This window comes from Loxodonta africana, chromosome 1 (genome assembly GCF_030014295.1).
Source record: "Loxodonta africana isolate mLoxAfr1 chromosome 1, mLoxAfr1.hap2, whole genome shotgun sequence".
Lineage (NCBI taxonomy): Eukaryota > Metazoa > Chordata > Mammalia > Proboscidea > Elephantidae > Loxodonta > Loxodonta africana.
In genome coordinates, this window is record NC_087342.1 from 159,232,115 (window position 1) to 159,247,545 (window position 15,431).

General features: G+C 38.4%; 1 protein-coding gene across 1 annotated transcript; it reads left to right on the forward strand.

The window, feature by feature from the left end:
- Nucleotides 1-1,270: 1,270 nt before the first annotated feature.
- FHL5 (four and a half LIM domains 5) lies at nucleotides 1,271-15,431 on the forward strand. The gene is made up of 5 exons (XM_064267140.1): nucleotides 1,271-1,429; nucleotides 2,258-2,432; nucleotides 3,409-3,578; nucleotides 9,815-10,001; nucleotides 15,257-15,431. Exons 1-5 carry the CDS (start codon nucleotides 1,271-1,273, stop codon nucleotides 15,418-15,420), a joined length of 855 nt encoding a protein of 284 aa, XP_064123210.1. The 3' UTR covers nucleotides 15,421-15,431.

The following is a 15,431-nucleotide window of genomic DNA, read 5'->3' on the forward strand; positions in this document are numbered from 1 at the left end:
TTATCCTGTGTGACTCCACTGGAACAGGACTCTTGCAAGCCTGTGTCAGGTTTCCTCTGGAAGGGGCCCTATGTGCCCTTTCCCTTGGTTGACTTGGCTTTACATCCTTTCACTACAATAAATAATAGCCCTGAGTACAATTGTATGTTGAGTCTTTGAGTCCCTACCAGGAAATCATCAAATATGGCATAGTCTTTTTGTTACTCCCAACACAGACAACCAGGTAAATGTTTTAAAATCATGTTTACTTGCAAGAGATGAACGAATATGTGTGTAATGTTATTTCTCTTTGTTGCTGAAGAAAATATATACCTTATAGCTTGCTGTGAAAATAAAATAATTTTAAAAATCAGTAAAATAAAAACAAAACCAAACTTGTTGCTGTAGAGTCAGTTCTGACTCATGATGACCCTATGTGTAACACAGTAGAACTGCTCCAGTGTTTTCTTGGCTGTAATCTTTATGGTTGCTATGAATCACAATCAACTCAATGGCAAAGAGTTTGGTTTGGTGGTTTTGGAATCTTTATGGTAGCAGGTTGCCAGGCCTTTCTTCCACAGAATCACTGGGTGGGTTCAAACCACCGACCTTTAGGTTAGCAGCCAATCACAAAACACTTGTGCCATCCAGGCTCCAGAACCTTCATTAACCCGTTGGCGTCAAATCAATTCCAACTCATAGCGCCCCTATAGGACAAAGTAGAACTGCCCCACATGGTCTCATTAAAAAAAAATAAATAGGCACCCAATAAAGATGTGAGGAGTAAATTAATGGACTAGAAGATGGCAATGTAATTGATTATTAATTTCTATTTAAGTTAGAGTAAAAATGATTGTTGTTATTTCCAGGGAACTCCACCTCTAGAACACCCTGGTAAGGCAGTAAGTGATGACAGTTCATGAAAGCCCTATCAACAGTTCATACTTATATCCTTGAGGTAAAGCTACCCTATTTCAACACATATCATACTCACTGATTTCCATGTAAGTGCATGATGAATACAAGATGCTTTCACAATCTGACTGCTTCATGCATTTTGTTAACAAAAGCACAGGAACTGCCAAGATGGATGAGCAGCTGTCCCTAAACCACTCCAGGTGTCACCCTGACTACATGTGTATTTTCCTAAATTGGAGGCTTCTCTCTCTAAAAAAAAAAAAAAGAGAATATAAATTCATTCAAATGCTTGACATGTTGTATTGGGGCTTCATAATTTATTTTATACACAAATTTTACGTATATATTTTCTTATTCACAGGATTGAACCAAAATGACAGCTGCTCAATTGGGTTGTCAATATTGCACAGCATCACTTCTTGGGAAGAAGTATGTATTAAAGGATGACCATCTATACTGTGTTTCATGTCATGATCGTATCTTTTCTAACTACTGTGAGGAGTGCAAAGAACCTATTGAATCAGGTTCTAAGGTAGGTCTCACTTCAGTTCACAGAATTAGTGCACATGAGCAGCAGATAAATGCTTTGAAATGCCTCTTTCCTTTTTGTACTGACTATTAACACTCTTTCTATTGCTCTGCTACTAGATATAAAGGTCTTAAAAGTTACCCATCAATCAAGTACCAGCACTATGCTTAGTACTATGAACTGCAACTTGCTTTAATCCTTACAATGATCTTATAAGGTAGTTTAGGATGCTAAAGCATGAAGAAGTTATTTGCCCAGAATTACACAGCTACAATGTTTAGTTATTTCTGGAATGACAAGCATACATAAATGCACACATAATTAAAGGCACCAAGATTCAAAGTACATGTTTTCTGATTTTATCTCCACTCACACACATAGCCCATTCCTCCTACAATGCTCATTATTACGTTTTTTCGTTCTTTCTTTCTTTTTACCTCTTTTGACTTTGCTGTAGTTAGGTGGTGTCAGGGTTTTGTTTGTCTAATAAAATCTCAACGAGTCGTAGGATAGTGGAACCTAAAAATAAAAATCATTCCATGAGAAATCTCTTTGTAGTTTACAGAAGGAACATAGGAGAAACTTAAAGACATAGCAAAGAATTTCTTTTCCAGCTGCTTTTGGTGACCAAGCAAGAAAACCCCCAGGCTCTCACTCTTAATTACCCCAGAGAGTCTTCTCTCTATGGGTAACAATATCAATAACAATTTTCCCTCAAGCCACCAGTACAAGCTACTAGCACCAAAGTTCCAAGAGTGTTCAGTTTTGTCTTATAAAACAGCATGTTTTGTCACAAACATATTTAATTTACTTTTTTTTACTATCTTGAAGGATCTTTGCTACAAAGGCCGGCACTGGCATGGAGGATGCTTCAAGTGTGCCAAATGCAATCACTCTTTGGTGGAAAAGCCTTTTGCTGCCAAGGATGAGCGTCTGCTGTGCACAGAGTGCTATTCTAACGAGTGCTCCTCCAAGTGCTTCCACTGCAAGAAGACCATCATGCCCGGTAAGATCACAAGGGATCTCCAGTCCCTGGAATAAGCTACAATGAGTTTAATTAAACCCAAGCACATGAAGAGTACAGCAGCTAACAAAACCCTGGTTTTGAGAAAGACATCTTTTTTGGTGCCTCTTGAACCCATTTAGTATATTTTAGAAATAAAAAATATTATTCATTCTATCTTGAATAGGTAAATTAGTGTTCTATTTCTATGAAACCTAATTCACAGAAACATTTTGAACCAGAATCTGAACCATAGAATAAAGATGAAATTTATACCAACAATCCTAACCCTACATTAAACACTTGTCCTAGGCATAACTAAATACATCAGGAAGAAGCTTTCGTTACAGAGGCATAGGGCTAACAATCTAACCACCGTTTTGTAGCTTGACACCAACTGGCTTGAGGGTCAGTCATTGTTATTCTCTTAGGGAAGACAAAGACCTCTGTAATTTGTTCCACTTTAAGTAAGCATTAATTCTCTATATTTTGATTTTCTTCTTAATCCCAACAGACAGCAGAATGGGAGCATGATTCTGTCTTATTTTCTTATTATGGATTCAAAGATATCCTATTAGACCACAATTGCATGACATAAATCTCAGGAGTTTGTGCCCCAGTTTATGCATTCTGAATATCCCTGGAATGATTATTATGGGACAATTTATCTAAACCATAAGCAGCCAGAGTCTCCACTTAAAGTACTTTCATATCTCCAAATTGTAGTTTATAGTTTCATAAACTTGAAAGAGTTCTCAGAGAAACTGTGATTCACCATCGTCATGACTGATGAACTCTATTAACCCTTTTTTTTAGATGAACATTTTTTTGAACTGACGAAACCCTATTTTCCCATAAAAACAATTACTTCAACACCTTAATTTTAAAATATATTTTTAAAGTAATTTGACATATCTTTGCTTAAAGAAAATAAAATTATGCATGGCTTGAATAACAGGTTCTCATTTTTTGAGTACAGGTTCTCGCAAAATGGAATTTAAGGGAAACTACTGGCATGAAACCTGCTTTGTGTGTGAGCATTGCCGACAACCAATAGGAATGAAGCCTTTAATTTCCAAAGAAAGTGGCAATTACTGTGTGCCATGTTTTGAGAAGGAATTTGCTCACTATTGCAACTTTTGTAAGAAGGTAATTATCTAAAGAGGATGAAGCATGTGGATCCTTCCAGACCATTCTTTTTGGCTGCACCACTATATTTGGAGTGGGTTGATACTATCACTTTATGTTTTTCTTCACACATTCATGTTAGCTTTGAACCCCCAAGTGTCTAAAACCACTACCCGTCATGGTGAGGATGACCATCTATTTTTATCAGTCATAAAATTCCACCTAGAACATGAATTTCATATTCCTAATTTGGTATTAGGAATATGATATTCCAGCTCTATTCACTGCTGTTGAATAAGAGTTCATGTATTCTGGGGAAATGTACAAGTTTCTTTGACTATAAATATTTCTAAGAAAATAATTTTTGATCCACTTAGTATAACTGATTCAGAGAAACATAAATTTGGGTTACAGAGCGACTAAGGGAACCAATTGAAACAAGATATTTAACTCCTCACATTATGTTCCAGCAACGCAAATGTCTTCTTGATTTGAGGCTTTTGTATTTCCTGACAGCGGTATCAGTAGACTTAAGATTGAGTGACAAGATCACCAGGGAAATTCAGTAGACATAAAGGCAGAAAGCAAGAAGTGGGGAGATCAGGTGGATCTAAAACTTCATTTGAACTAGACTAATTGCTAGGAGTGGTTTCCTTCACCTGCAGTTCCAAGGTATCATGTATAGGCTTTGACTAGTTTGACCATTCAAAACGTATGTTCCAATAGAAAAAAAAGTCATTTTTTGAACTAAACTTCATCCAATTCATTTTTATCTTCTAAGCTTTTATGTGAAAAAGTAACTCATTTCTATTACCTTGGTGAAGCCTGTCTGTACCCCATAAAATATATTGAGGTTCTCTAAGAAATCCTTGCTCTGTGAGGCCTCATAAATTTAAAATGGCATTATAAATTGTGATGAGCAAGCTGTATCATAAAAACACATTGGATTTGTACAGTGCTTTCTAAACAATTTTGATCTATGGACTACTTTGGCATATCTCTTGAGAACATTTGTATACTTGGATCTAGACAGCTGGACATCTTACCACCACTTGCTGCAAAGACATATACAAATACACACGCATGTGCCTACACACACACATACGCAATATAGTTTTCTACATATATGTATAAACCAAAGGGTCGGCAGTTCGAATCCACCAGGCGCTCCTTGGAAACTCTACGGGGCAGTTCTACTCTGTCCTATAGGGTCGCTATGAGTCGGAATCGACTCGACGGCACTGGGTTTTTTTTTTATGTATAAAAAATAGTACTGCATCTGAGGAGACATCGATCAACTTTCTTAAGTTATAATTATTAAATTACCCTATAATGAAAGCTACAGTTTTTAGTAATATGACATGATTATCTTATACCCAGAGACCTCCTTTATCGTTTGAGAAACAGTGAGTGACTTAGAAAATGGCTTTACAAGCAGAAGTAAGGACCCTATGAATGTATGACATACAAATTTCCAAAGAATTACTTGGATTGATGACATACATTTATGAAGAGATGCTAGAAATAAATTGGGGAGGCTAACCTCACTGTTTTGAAGGACAACAAAGTTGGCAATTTTGAGGCTAGATTTTTAAAATACTTATGCTAAAATATTAGTAAAACTTGTAAGAATTATCTTAAGAGCATTTATCAGATACACAGTATAAAGTTTCTTTTGATGCTATAAAGATTCAAGAGAGGAACCTCTCTAGTACATCAGTGCTGAGGGTTGTCTGGGGCAAAGCACTGGTGTTTCCCAGGTTCTAGGAGTATGTGCCTATATATAGGATATGATCTGAAGTCATCAAAAGTTTATGAAATGTTTATCATGACATACCAGATTATTTTCTATTTAATATTAAACTCACAAGTCCTTTAAGGAAAGCTGGATATAGATGTTTCTGAGCAAGATGATCCAAGCTGTTGAAAAACCTTTTTTTTTCAAACCCCAACCAAAGTCCAAATATAAAATCAGACAAAATAAGCAAAAACTACTTGACAACCACATCCTTAGAACTTTTTTTCATAGATATTATTTTGTCAAACTAAAATGTATTTTTGTACCAAAAAGTTAAGTTACCTCAAATTATAAGTGCTTTGAATTCAAACTCCTCAGGGTCCAAACAGAGTTAAATATATTCTGCAATTCTTCATCTGTCATCTAAAACAAAAAGCTAAATCATTATTGCCTCCATTTTGCCAGAAAAGAAACTTGTTCTAAATCCTGGGATCAATCAGTAGCAAAAATCAAGTGTAGATGTTAGACTTCATCCTAGCCCGCCTACCTCTTCAAGGCGAAAATAATCCCATATGCTGTTTTTTACGTTCCAGAATTTCTTCTCCCTAATTAAACAGTCTTTGGAGTATATATCAAGTTTGATTTTTCTGTGAATACATTTTACAAGTTTCAAATCTTTCAAGCATTGCCTACTAATCATTTGACCAAATAAATCAAAGGAATCTTGAGTTCTGCTGTGACTGCTAGAAAGCATCTGAAGTCAACAGAGGATATTTGAAATTGCTTTATTCACATCCACCATTATGCTTTTCATTTACATATTCAAAGCAGTATACTCTTTTCATCTGGGGAAAATGTAACTTTTCTATCAAATATCTTTAATTTTTAAGATACTTGTTGTAAGATTAAAAACACCTTTAGAATTTTTTTTTTTCCCAAAAACCCAGATCATAGAAAAAGGGACCTTTTTGAGCTTCTCAATAATAAAATGGCTTAGGATGAGCTCTGCTATTCCTAAATCTAATTAATTTAAATAAAAAGTTCATAGAAATCAATAGCTATCACATTGCTTCTGGCACTGGAACGTATTTAGATGAACACATTCCAGGCTCTGCAGCTGTTTCCAGGGGCTCAATAGCCATAGAGTAGAAAAATGATAGAACTTTAAAATGGTTACACAAGAAGAGTTTTCCGATATGTAGCCACCTAGTTCTAAACAAAGATGCCTTAGCCTTTTAAGAAATATAATCTACAGATTAAACTGGGTTAGGAAAATATTTTTTTTTATTAACTTTTATTAAGCTTCAAGTGAACGTTTACAAATCAAGTCAGTCTGTCACATATAAGTTTATATACATCTTACTCCGTACTCCCACTTGCTCTCCCCCTAATGCATCAGCCCTTCCAGTCTCTTCTTTCGTGACAATTTTGCCAGCTTCCAACTCTCTCTATCCTCCCATCCCCTCTCCAGACAGGAGATGCCAACACAGTCTCAAGTGTCCACCTGATATAATTAGCTCACTCTTCATCAGCATCTCTCTCCTACCCACTGTCCAGTCCCTTTCATGTGTGATGAGTTGTCTTCGGGGATGGTTCCTGTCCTGTGCCAACAGAAGGTTTGGGGACCATGACAGCCGGGATTCCTCTAGTCTCAGTCAGACCATTAAGTATGGTCTTTTTATGAGAATTCGGGGTCTGCATCCCACTGATCTCCTGCTCCCTCAGGGGTTCTCTGTTGCGCTCCCTGTCAGGGCAGTCGTCGATTGTGGCCGGGCACCACCTAGTTCTTCTGGTCTCAGGATGATGTAAGTCTCTGGTTCATGTGGCCCTTTCTGTCTCTTGGGCTCTTAGTTGTCGTGTGACCTTGGTGTTCTTCATTCTCCTTTGCTCCAGGTGGGTTGAGACCAATTGATGCATCTTAGATGGCCGCTTGTTAGCATTTAAGACCCCAGACGCCACATTTCAAAGTGGGATGCAGAATGTTTTCATAATAGAATTATTTTGCCAATTGACTTAGAAGTCCCCTTAAACCATGGTCACCAAATCCCCACCCTTGCTCCGCTGACCTTTGAAGCATTCATTTTATCCCGGAAACTGCTTTTGGTCCAGTCCAATTGAGCTGACCTTCCATGTATTGAGTGTTGTCCTTCCCTTCACCTAAAGCAGTTCTTATCTACTAATTAATCAATAAAAAACCCTCTCCCACCCTCCCTCCCTCCCCCTCTCCTAACCACAAAAGTATGTGTTCTTCTCAGTTTATACTCTTTCTCAAGATCTTATAATAGTGGTCTTATACAATATTTGTCCTTTTGCCTCTGACTAATTTCGCTCAGCATAATACCTTCCAGGTTCCTCCATGTTATGAAATGTCTCACAGATTCATCACTGTTCTCTATCGATGCGTAGTATTCCATTGTGTGAATATACCACAATTTATTTACCCATTCATGCGTTGATGGACACCTTGGTTGCTTCCAGGTTTTTGCTATTGTAAACAGAGCTACAATAAACATGGGTGTGCATATATCTGTTTGTGTGAAGGCTCTTATTTCTCTAGGGTATATTCGGAGGAGTGGGATTTCTGGGTTGTATGGTAGTTCTATTTCTAACTGTTTAAGAAAACGCCAGATAGATTTCCAAAGTGGTTGTACCATTTTACATTCCCACCAGCAGTGTATAAGAGTTCCAATCTCTCCGCAGCCTCTCCAACATTTATTATTTTGTGTTTTTTGGATTAATGCCAGCCTTGTTGGAGTGAGATGGAATCTCATCGTAGTTTTAATTTGCATTTCTCTAATGGCTAATGATCGAGAGCATTTTCTCATGTATCTGTTAGCTGCCTGAATATCTTCTTTAGTGAAGTGCGTGTTCATATCCTTTGCCCACTTCTTGATTGGGTTGTTTGTCTTTTTGTGGTTGAATTTTGACAAAATCATGTAGATTTTAGAGATCAGGCACTGGTCAGAGATGTCATAGCTGAAAATTCTTTCCCAGTCTGTAGGTGGTCTTTTCACTCTTTTGGTGAAGTCTTTAGATGAGCATAGGTGTTTGATTTTTAGGAGCTCCCAGTTATCTGGTTTCTCTTTGTCATTTTTGGTAATGTTTTGTATTCTGTTTATGCCTTGTATTAGGGCTCCTAAGGCTGTCCCTATTTTTTCTTCGATGATCTTTATCGTTTTAGTCTTTATGTTTAGGTCTTTGATCCACTTGGAGTTAGTTTTTGTGCTCGGTGTGAGGTATGGGTCCTGTTTCATTTTTTTGCAAATGGATATCCAGTTATGCCAGCACCATTTGTTAAAAAGACTATCTTTTCCCCAATTAACTGACACTGGGCCTTTGTCAAATATCATTTTTTGAAGAAATAATAGCATCTCTAAGAAAACCATACAGCATTATATCTTAGGTTCAATGCCTACCCAGTGCCCACTACATAGAGTGCTAAAGCCAACAAATCACGCAGTTGCCCACAGCACCTATTTGTGCTAGATGCCATATTGGAATTGCTTTCCCTCAGTGTTCATTTCCTCACCTGACAAGGACAATCTGACTGCTTTATCAGTACAAGGTAATCTTGACTCACTATGGTATTAATGATTAAGCCCACACAAGCTGTGGAGTAAGCTGTAGGGGTTTGAATGCTAGCTCTGCCACCTGATAGCTGTGTGATGAGAGTAGTGCCAACCCTCAGCAGTTGCTCATCTGTAAAGGGATAAAAGTAATATTCCCTATCATCTGAGGCCATTCGAATGTCATAAGAGATCATCCCTTAACACAATGCTGAAGATTGGAAAAAAGAAAAAAAAAAAAAACACTTAAGACAGGTTAGTGATTATTAGCAAAAACTGGTGCTTATAAATTCCATTCAAGGTTGCTACTACTGAATATCTCGTATGCGATATAGAGCTTTAAGGCAAAGGTAGACTCCCCCCTACCCCCCACCCAGCATCCTTAAAAGTCAGACATGGAAATAACAACATAGTATAGAAAATATTGTAGGTTTAAAGGCAGATCTTTGAGGACCAATAAGAAAGTCAGAGAAGGATGGGCAAGGGAGTCAATACTTTTTTAACTCCTTTTCACTCTTCTAAGTCCAATATGGCCTTGCTTCTTTCCTATTCCATCGTAGGAGGAAAATGAGAAAAATTTTCATTTCTCACCAGTTCTATTTTATCCCTTTGGCCTCTTTGCTTCTCATATTGATTCAAAAGAATCACAGACGTTTTAAAGGAAGAGAACACCCTCTTGGGATTAAAAAAAACCAAACTCGGTGCCGTTGAGTCGATTCTGAGTCATAGCGACCCTATAAGACAGAATAGAACTGCCCGTAGAGTTTCCAAGGAGTGCCTGCTGGATTCAAACTGGTGACCTTTTGGTTAGCAGCCAAACTCTTCTTAACCACTACACCACCAGGGTTTCCAAGTAGCCTAAATCCCCTTTTATAGGCATAGAAGAGAATCACGATAAGGTCTGAATTACAGTGGCTCCCATAGTCATCACCCTTTTTGTGATCCTCTGGCAGGCGATAACTTCAGGTGGAATAACATTTCATGACCAGCCGTGGCATAAAGAGTGCTTTCTCTGTAGTGGCTGTAGGAAAGAGCTCTGTGAAGAAGAGTTTATGTCCAGAGATGATTATCCATTCTGTTTGGACTGCTACGACCATCTTTATGCCGAAAAGTGTGCAGCTTGCAGTAAACCCATTACTGGTGAGTTTTTTTCTCTCCTTTAATATGTTCCCACCATAAGACAGTGGGGATGTTGGTGGTTCACTGGTAGAATTCTTTCCTTTCATGTGGGAGAACCAGGTTCGATTCCCAGCCAACGCACCTCATGTGCAGCTACCACCCCTCTGTCAGTGCAGGCTTGTGTGTTACTCTGATGCTGAACAGGTTCCAGTGGAGTTTCCAGACTAAGGCACACTAGGAAGAAAGGCCTGGTGATCTACTTTTGAAAATTAGCTGGTGAAAACCCTATGGATCATAATGGTTTCTTTCTGTTGTACACAGGGTCACCATGTCTTGGGGGCTGACTAGATGGCAGCTAATAGCAACAAAAAGCCATGAGATGGTTATGACTATGTAAAATGCCATATAGCTAATTTAGGGAATGCAAGAAAAATAATGGGTAACTTTTCATTTGTTTCCTTTTGAGATAAGCACACGTGGATACCCATATGTAAATATAGTACACAGGCCCATCAAGGAAAGTACAGAGTATAATTCAGGTAGCTGTACTCTATAGCTGCCACCTGTCAGTTTGTCGTTCTGTGGTGGCTTGCATATTGCTATATACTAGAAGCTATGCCACCAATATTTCAAACACCAGCAGAGTTACCCATAGAAGACATGTTTCAGCACAGCTTCCAGACTATGACAGACTAAGAAGAAAAATTTGGCAATCTACTCTCAAAACTTAGCCAATGGAAACTCTACATATCACGACAGAATATTGTCTGTATAGTGCTGAAAGATGAGCCCCCTAGGTTGTAAGACACTCAAAATACACAGTGGCCACGACAACAGACTTGAGCATATCAACGATCGTGAAGATGGCACAGGACTGGGCAACATTACATTCTGTTGTACGTGGGGTTGCCATGAGTTGGAGCCAGCTTGACAGCAACTAACAACAACATGCTCTGTAGAGAGTAGTTAAGCACTCAACCTAATGGTTCTGACTTTAAGTACTAGCTCAAGGAAGGCAGGGAACAGGATCAGAGAAGACTTTAACAAGCAGGCCTGATCTGAGCCAGAACTTTGAGGATTTGGGTGGAGGAAAGGGTACTAATAAATCAGAATCCTGCTTAATTCCAAGCAAGGACCACGCAGCCTTAACATAGAGAAGATTTTAATTAAATGCAAGTACTGCATAAAACGTCTGAAGCTGTAATAATTAGAGTAGCATAGGTCAGGAATTAATTAAACTTCATTTTAAGATGCTTCTAACAAACGTATTATTCTCTTTTCTTTCTATTCACTTCCAGTGAGTTCTAATTATGAATAACTGAAAGAAAACAAGATAGCATTCTACTGGAGAAGCCAAATACATGTGAAATTAGTTGAAAATAACATAAAGGGTAAATCAATCCATGTTAAACAGGTTTTCAAGGTTTAAAAAAAAAAAAACACATTATATTATCTTCCAAGACACTTCTAAAATACTAATCCTAAGGTAAAGAAACTAAAGCTAGTATGACATCTGAGAAACACATCAGCTATTCTTTCAGGCAATTTATAATCACTTAGTAATGGGACAGGACTGTATTTCTAGTTCCTTTCATAGTATTTTAGATAGTATTTCACTATTGTAGTTCAGTTTATGTAACATAGAATTAAAGATTATTTTATCCCTTTCCTCCTCCTCTTCCATCTTCAAATATACCACAAAATAAAAGCTGAATCTTCATGTATCTTCCAAAGAAAGAAAAGAGTTCCAAAGAAACTTGGCAGGCTTTCAGTAATTTGCAAAGGGTGGGAGAGAGTTACCTGGGCAAACAGAGTTGGGTCCTGGTTGTCATACAGGGGCACCATGTTTTTCTGAATGACTAGGTGGCCCACAGGCTACATCTGGCCAGCAGATATGTTATGTTTGGCTTGTACATGTTTGGAAACAGCTAATCCAGTATCTATCTCTGCAGCCAAAAAAAATAAAGAGCTTGCCATGGTGAGTGGTGTCTCCACATTCCCTGCAGGGTCACTATGGTATGGAGCTGAAAGCCAGCCCCTTTGTGTGGTACGTGCCTTCTCCATTCCTCATGCCTTGCTCCCATCACTCAATTATTGCACCTCCCTGGTCCCAGGCAGTCTCCAGCTCCAGAGTCTGCACTCTTAACCACTCTACTCTCCTACCTTCTACACATCTGGAAACTCTTGCAGCCAAGAGAATAAGTCCCCATTTCCACTGATTTTAATTACAAAGTGGCACTTCCAGAAATCCAACAGCACTTGGGCTCCAAAATCTCATTAGTAGAATCGGCAGTCACAGCCCTGCCAATTCAGTTTATTCTACAATGCATTTCTTGAATTGGGTCAGGAAAAAAAGGGCCTTCAGTGAGGAGATGAGAAAATTAAACAACTCAGTATGGGGTTTCAAAGTTCTCTGAAGGCCCAAAGGGCTAATCCTACTCTGCAAAGAACCTCTGAGAGCCCTGAACTTGGGTTTCAAATTTGATCCATCACAAATTCATGTGTGTAAGTGATTTTTTCTAGTGAATTAGTGCAGGTCAATCATTGAGTCTAGCTTTTTTAGGTTCAGGCAGAAAAATCATATTAACCTGCACTAAAACAGAAGGATCATCAGGAACAAAAGATTTGACCCCAAAAATAGTCCAAATGTAGTATTATGTATTTAATATAGAATAAGCAGTATAAAAAGAGCTTCTAAAATTTTTCCTTAATATTCTTTTTGCTTTATGACTGAGAGACACCAGACTGGAATGCCTCAAAAACTTTCAACTCACTTTACTGTTTCCTGATCTGATCTGACAGAGAGAATGCCCCTTCAGCAGTGCATCTTTAAAACTGAGCTGCCTGAACTAATGCACCATAAGGAGCTCTGACCCTGTCACATATATTTATCTTCTGAAAGATTGGCAGTCATGCAAACAATGTCATCTTAAGAAGCAATCTATATGTTGTTGTTGTTGTTAACTGCCATTGGGGCAGCTCCGAGTCACGGCGACCCCATGTATAACAGAACAAAACAATGCTGGTCCTTTGCCACTCTCACAATTGTTGGTATGTTTGAGCCCATGTTGAGTTCATACGTTAAGATGTTTTTAAAACACTATTTTATCTGAGCTTTATCTATAGGCCTTTGCCCCTCACTATTGTGTGGCGTGGACATGTGATTCACCTACAAGATCCTCGTTTTTCTTGTTTGTAAAATGAAGAGTTGAGCAGGATCACACTTTAGCTTTCTTCCCTCTCCAACTGCTTTGAGGTGGGAAAGGCGCTTCAAATGTTGTGACTTCTTCAGAAAGAGGTGCTAATGTTTCTGGTTATAATCTTTATGAGAGATAAATTCAAATTTAATTTGAAGTAAAGAAGATAGTCTGGGTCTGCTCCCAGCTCTGTCACTCACCAGCTGGGTGACCTTAGGCTGGTTTTTGAACCTCTGTCTCTCAGTTTTTATCTGCAAAATGGGTTGATGATAATATCTAACCCATGAGAGTGAGGCGAGGGTTAAATGAGGCAATATGTATAAAGTGCTTAGAATAGTGCCTGGCACATAGTCAAGTCCCCAACAAGCATTATCCCTTATTCTACTGATTTGTCAGGAGTGAACAGAGCCAGATGAAACAGGTGCCAGAGATTTGTCTCCTGGATGACTTTCTTTCTGCAAATTATCCTCATGAAGTGAGGGAGTAAACATATCCAAAACTGGAGCAATTCACAAACATCTCACACATTGGGTCAGGCCTTTCTAAATCCCTGGTGCCAGGGGCTTCTATACTTTTCTGTAAAACTCTACAAGAATTACTTTTACATTTGCCACTTGTACAAAGCTTAATTAAAAAAAAAAAATCAAGGAAGACTTATCAGCAGTGAAATGCCAGACATATACAATAATTAGTTTTATGAGCACGGATGATTTATGCATGTATACAGCATTAGTCCTGCAGACAGCCCATTAACGTTTTCAATAACATCAAGGGAATTAATTGGTACACTACTGAGTTACTCTTATTGGAAACTAATGATGATAGCATAATAGATAATAAACTATGAAGACAATTTTTTTTAAAAAGTAGAAGAATTTGATGCAAAGTTCTCTGTGAACTATGAAATTATCTGTAAAGAAATCAAGATTTCTAGGATGGGAACAAAAGGAGAGTTTATCTGAAATAGAATGCTTATTCATCCTTTCTTGCTTCAATATCCCAAATGGAGTATGAACCAGCATAGGAACACCGTCTGGCTGATAACCAAATTACAGTAAGATCATAGTATTAAGATCACTTGAAGAAAACTTTGTCAATAAATAAAAGCCCAAACCTTGGGCATCCCAATGTCTTCCTCAAAATGAATTCCTCGAACTGTACCCTAAGGTCATATTAAGGAGAAAAGGATCAGAGTTTCACTTAAGACTCAAATGCTACTGTATTTCTTAGAAACCCTAGGTTCAAGTGAAGCCCAGGCTGAAGTGGGAGGGAGAGATGACAAGGAACTTCTTAAATACTAATCATTGGGCGGCATTTCCTCACTGGCTAGAGTAGATCAGACTTACAGACCTTAGTCACAACCCTAGGCTGAAGTATCTGGGAGTGGTAATGAGGCCATCATGTTAGGATAGCTGCATGATAGCCCACATGAAGTTCTATTTTGGGTGCTACATGACCATGGGACTTTATTAAGAGCATCAGATACCAAGCTTAGAAGTGAACATTTATTTCATTTTACATTCCTTTCACAACTAAGAAAACTGAGGGTCACACAGAAAGGGGAAATTATATATTTCTGATTTCAAAAATGGTACCCTCTTCCACTGCACTACATTATATTTCCTTATATATCTTAGGCAATCCTTTCCATTTCCAAAACAATGTGGTTTTTATATCCAGCTTCTAACTACTTCTGTAGGTGATGAAGAATTTCCCCGGCAATGGAGCCCTGGTGGTTCAGTGGTTAACAGATTGGCTGCTAACCAAAAGGTCAGCAGTTTGAATTCACCAGTCACTCCTTGGAAACCCTATGGGACAGTTCTACTCTGTCCTGTAGGGTCGCTATGAGTCAGAATTTTACAGGTGGTTAGGTCACAAGGAAGGAACTTGCCTTCGGCGGATAATCCCAGAATGGAGAGTTGGGGGCAGTTTTTGTTTGTCTGTTCGTTAGTTTTGCTTACTTGCCTCTAATTGTCTTGTCCACTGCTATGTCCCCAGCACCCAAAGAGTGCCTGGTAGAATGCTCAATCTATTTATTCATCAACAGACTCAGTACTCTTTTTCTCTGATTCCTTTTAGGTCTCAGAGGTGCCAAGTTTATCTGCTTTCAAGATCGCCAGTGGCACAGTGATTGCTTTAACTGTGGGAGGTGCTCCATATCCTTGGTGGGTGAAGGCTTCCTGACCCAAAATAAGGACATCTTCTGTCGCAAATGTGGCTCTGGAGTGGACACTGACATTTAGTTGGAGACCAA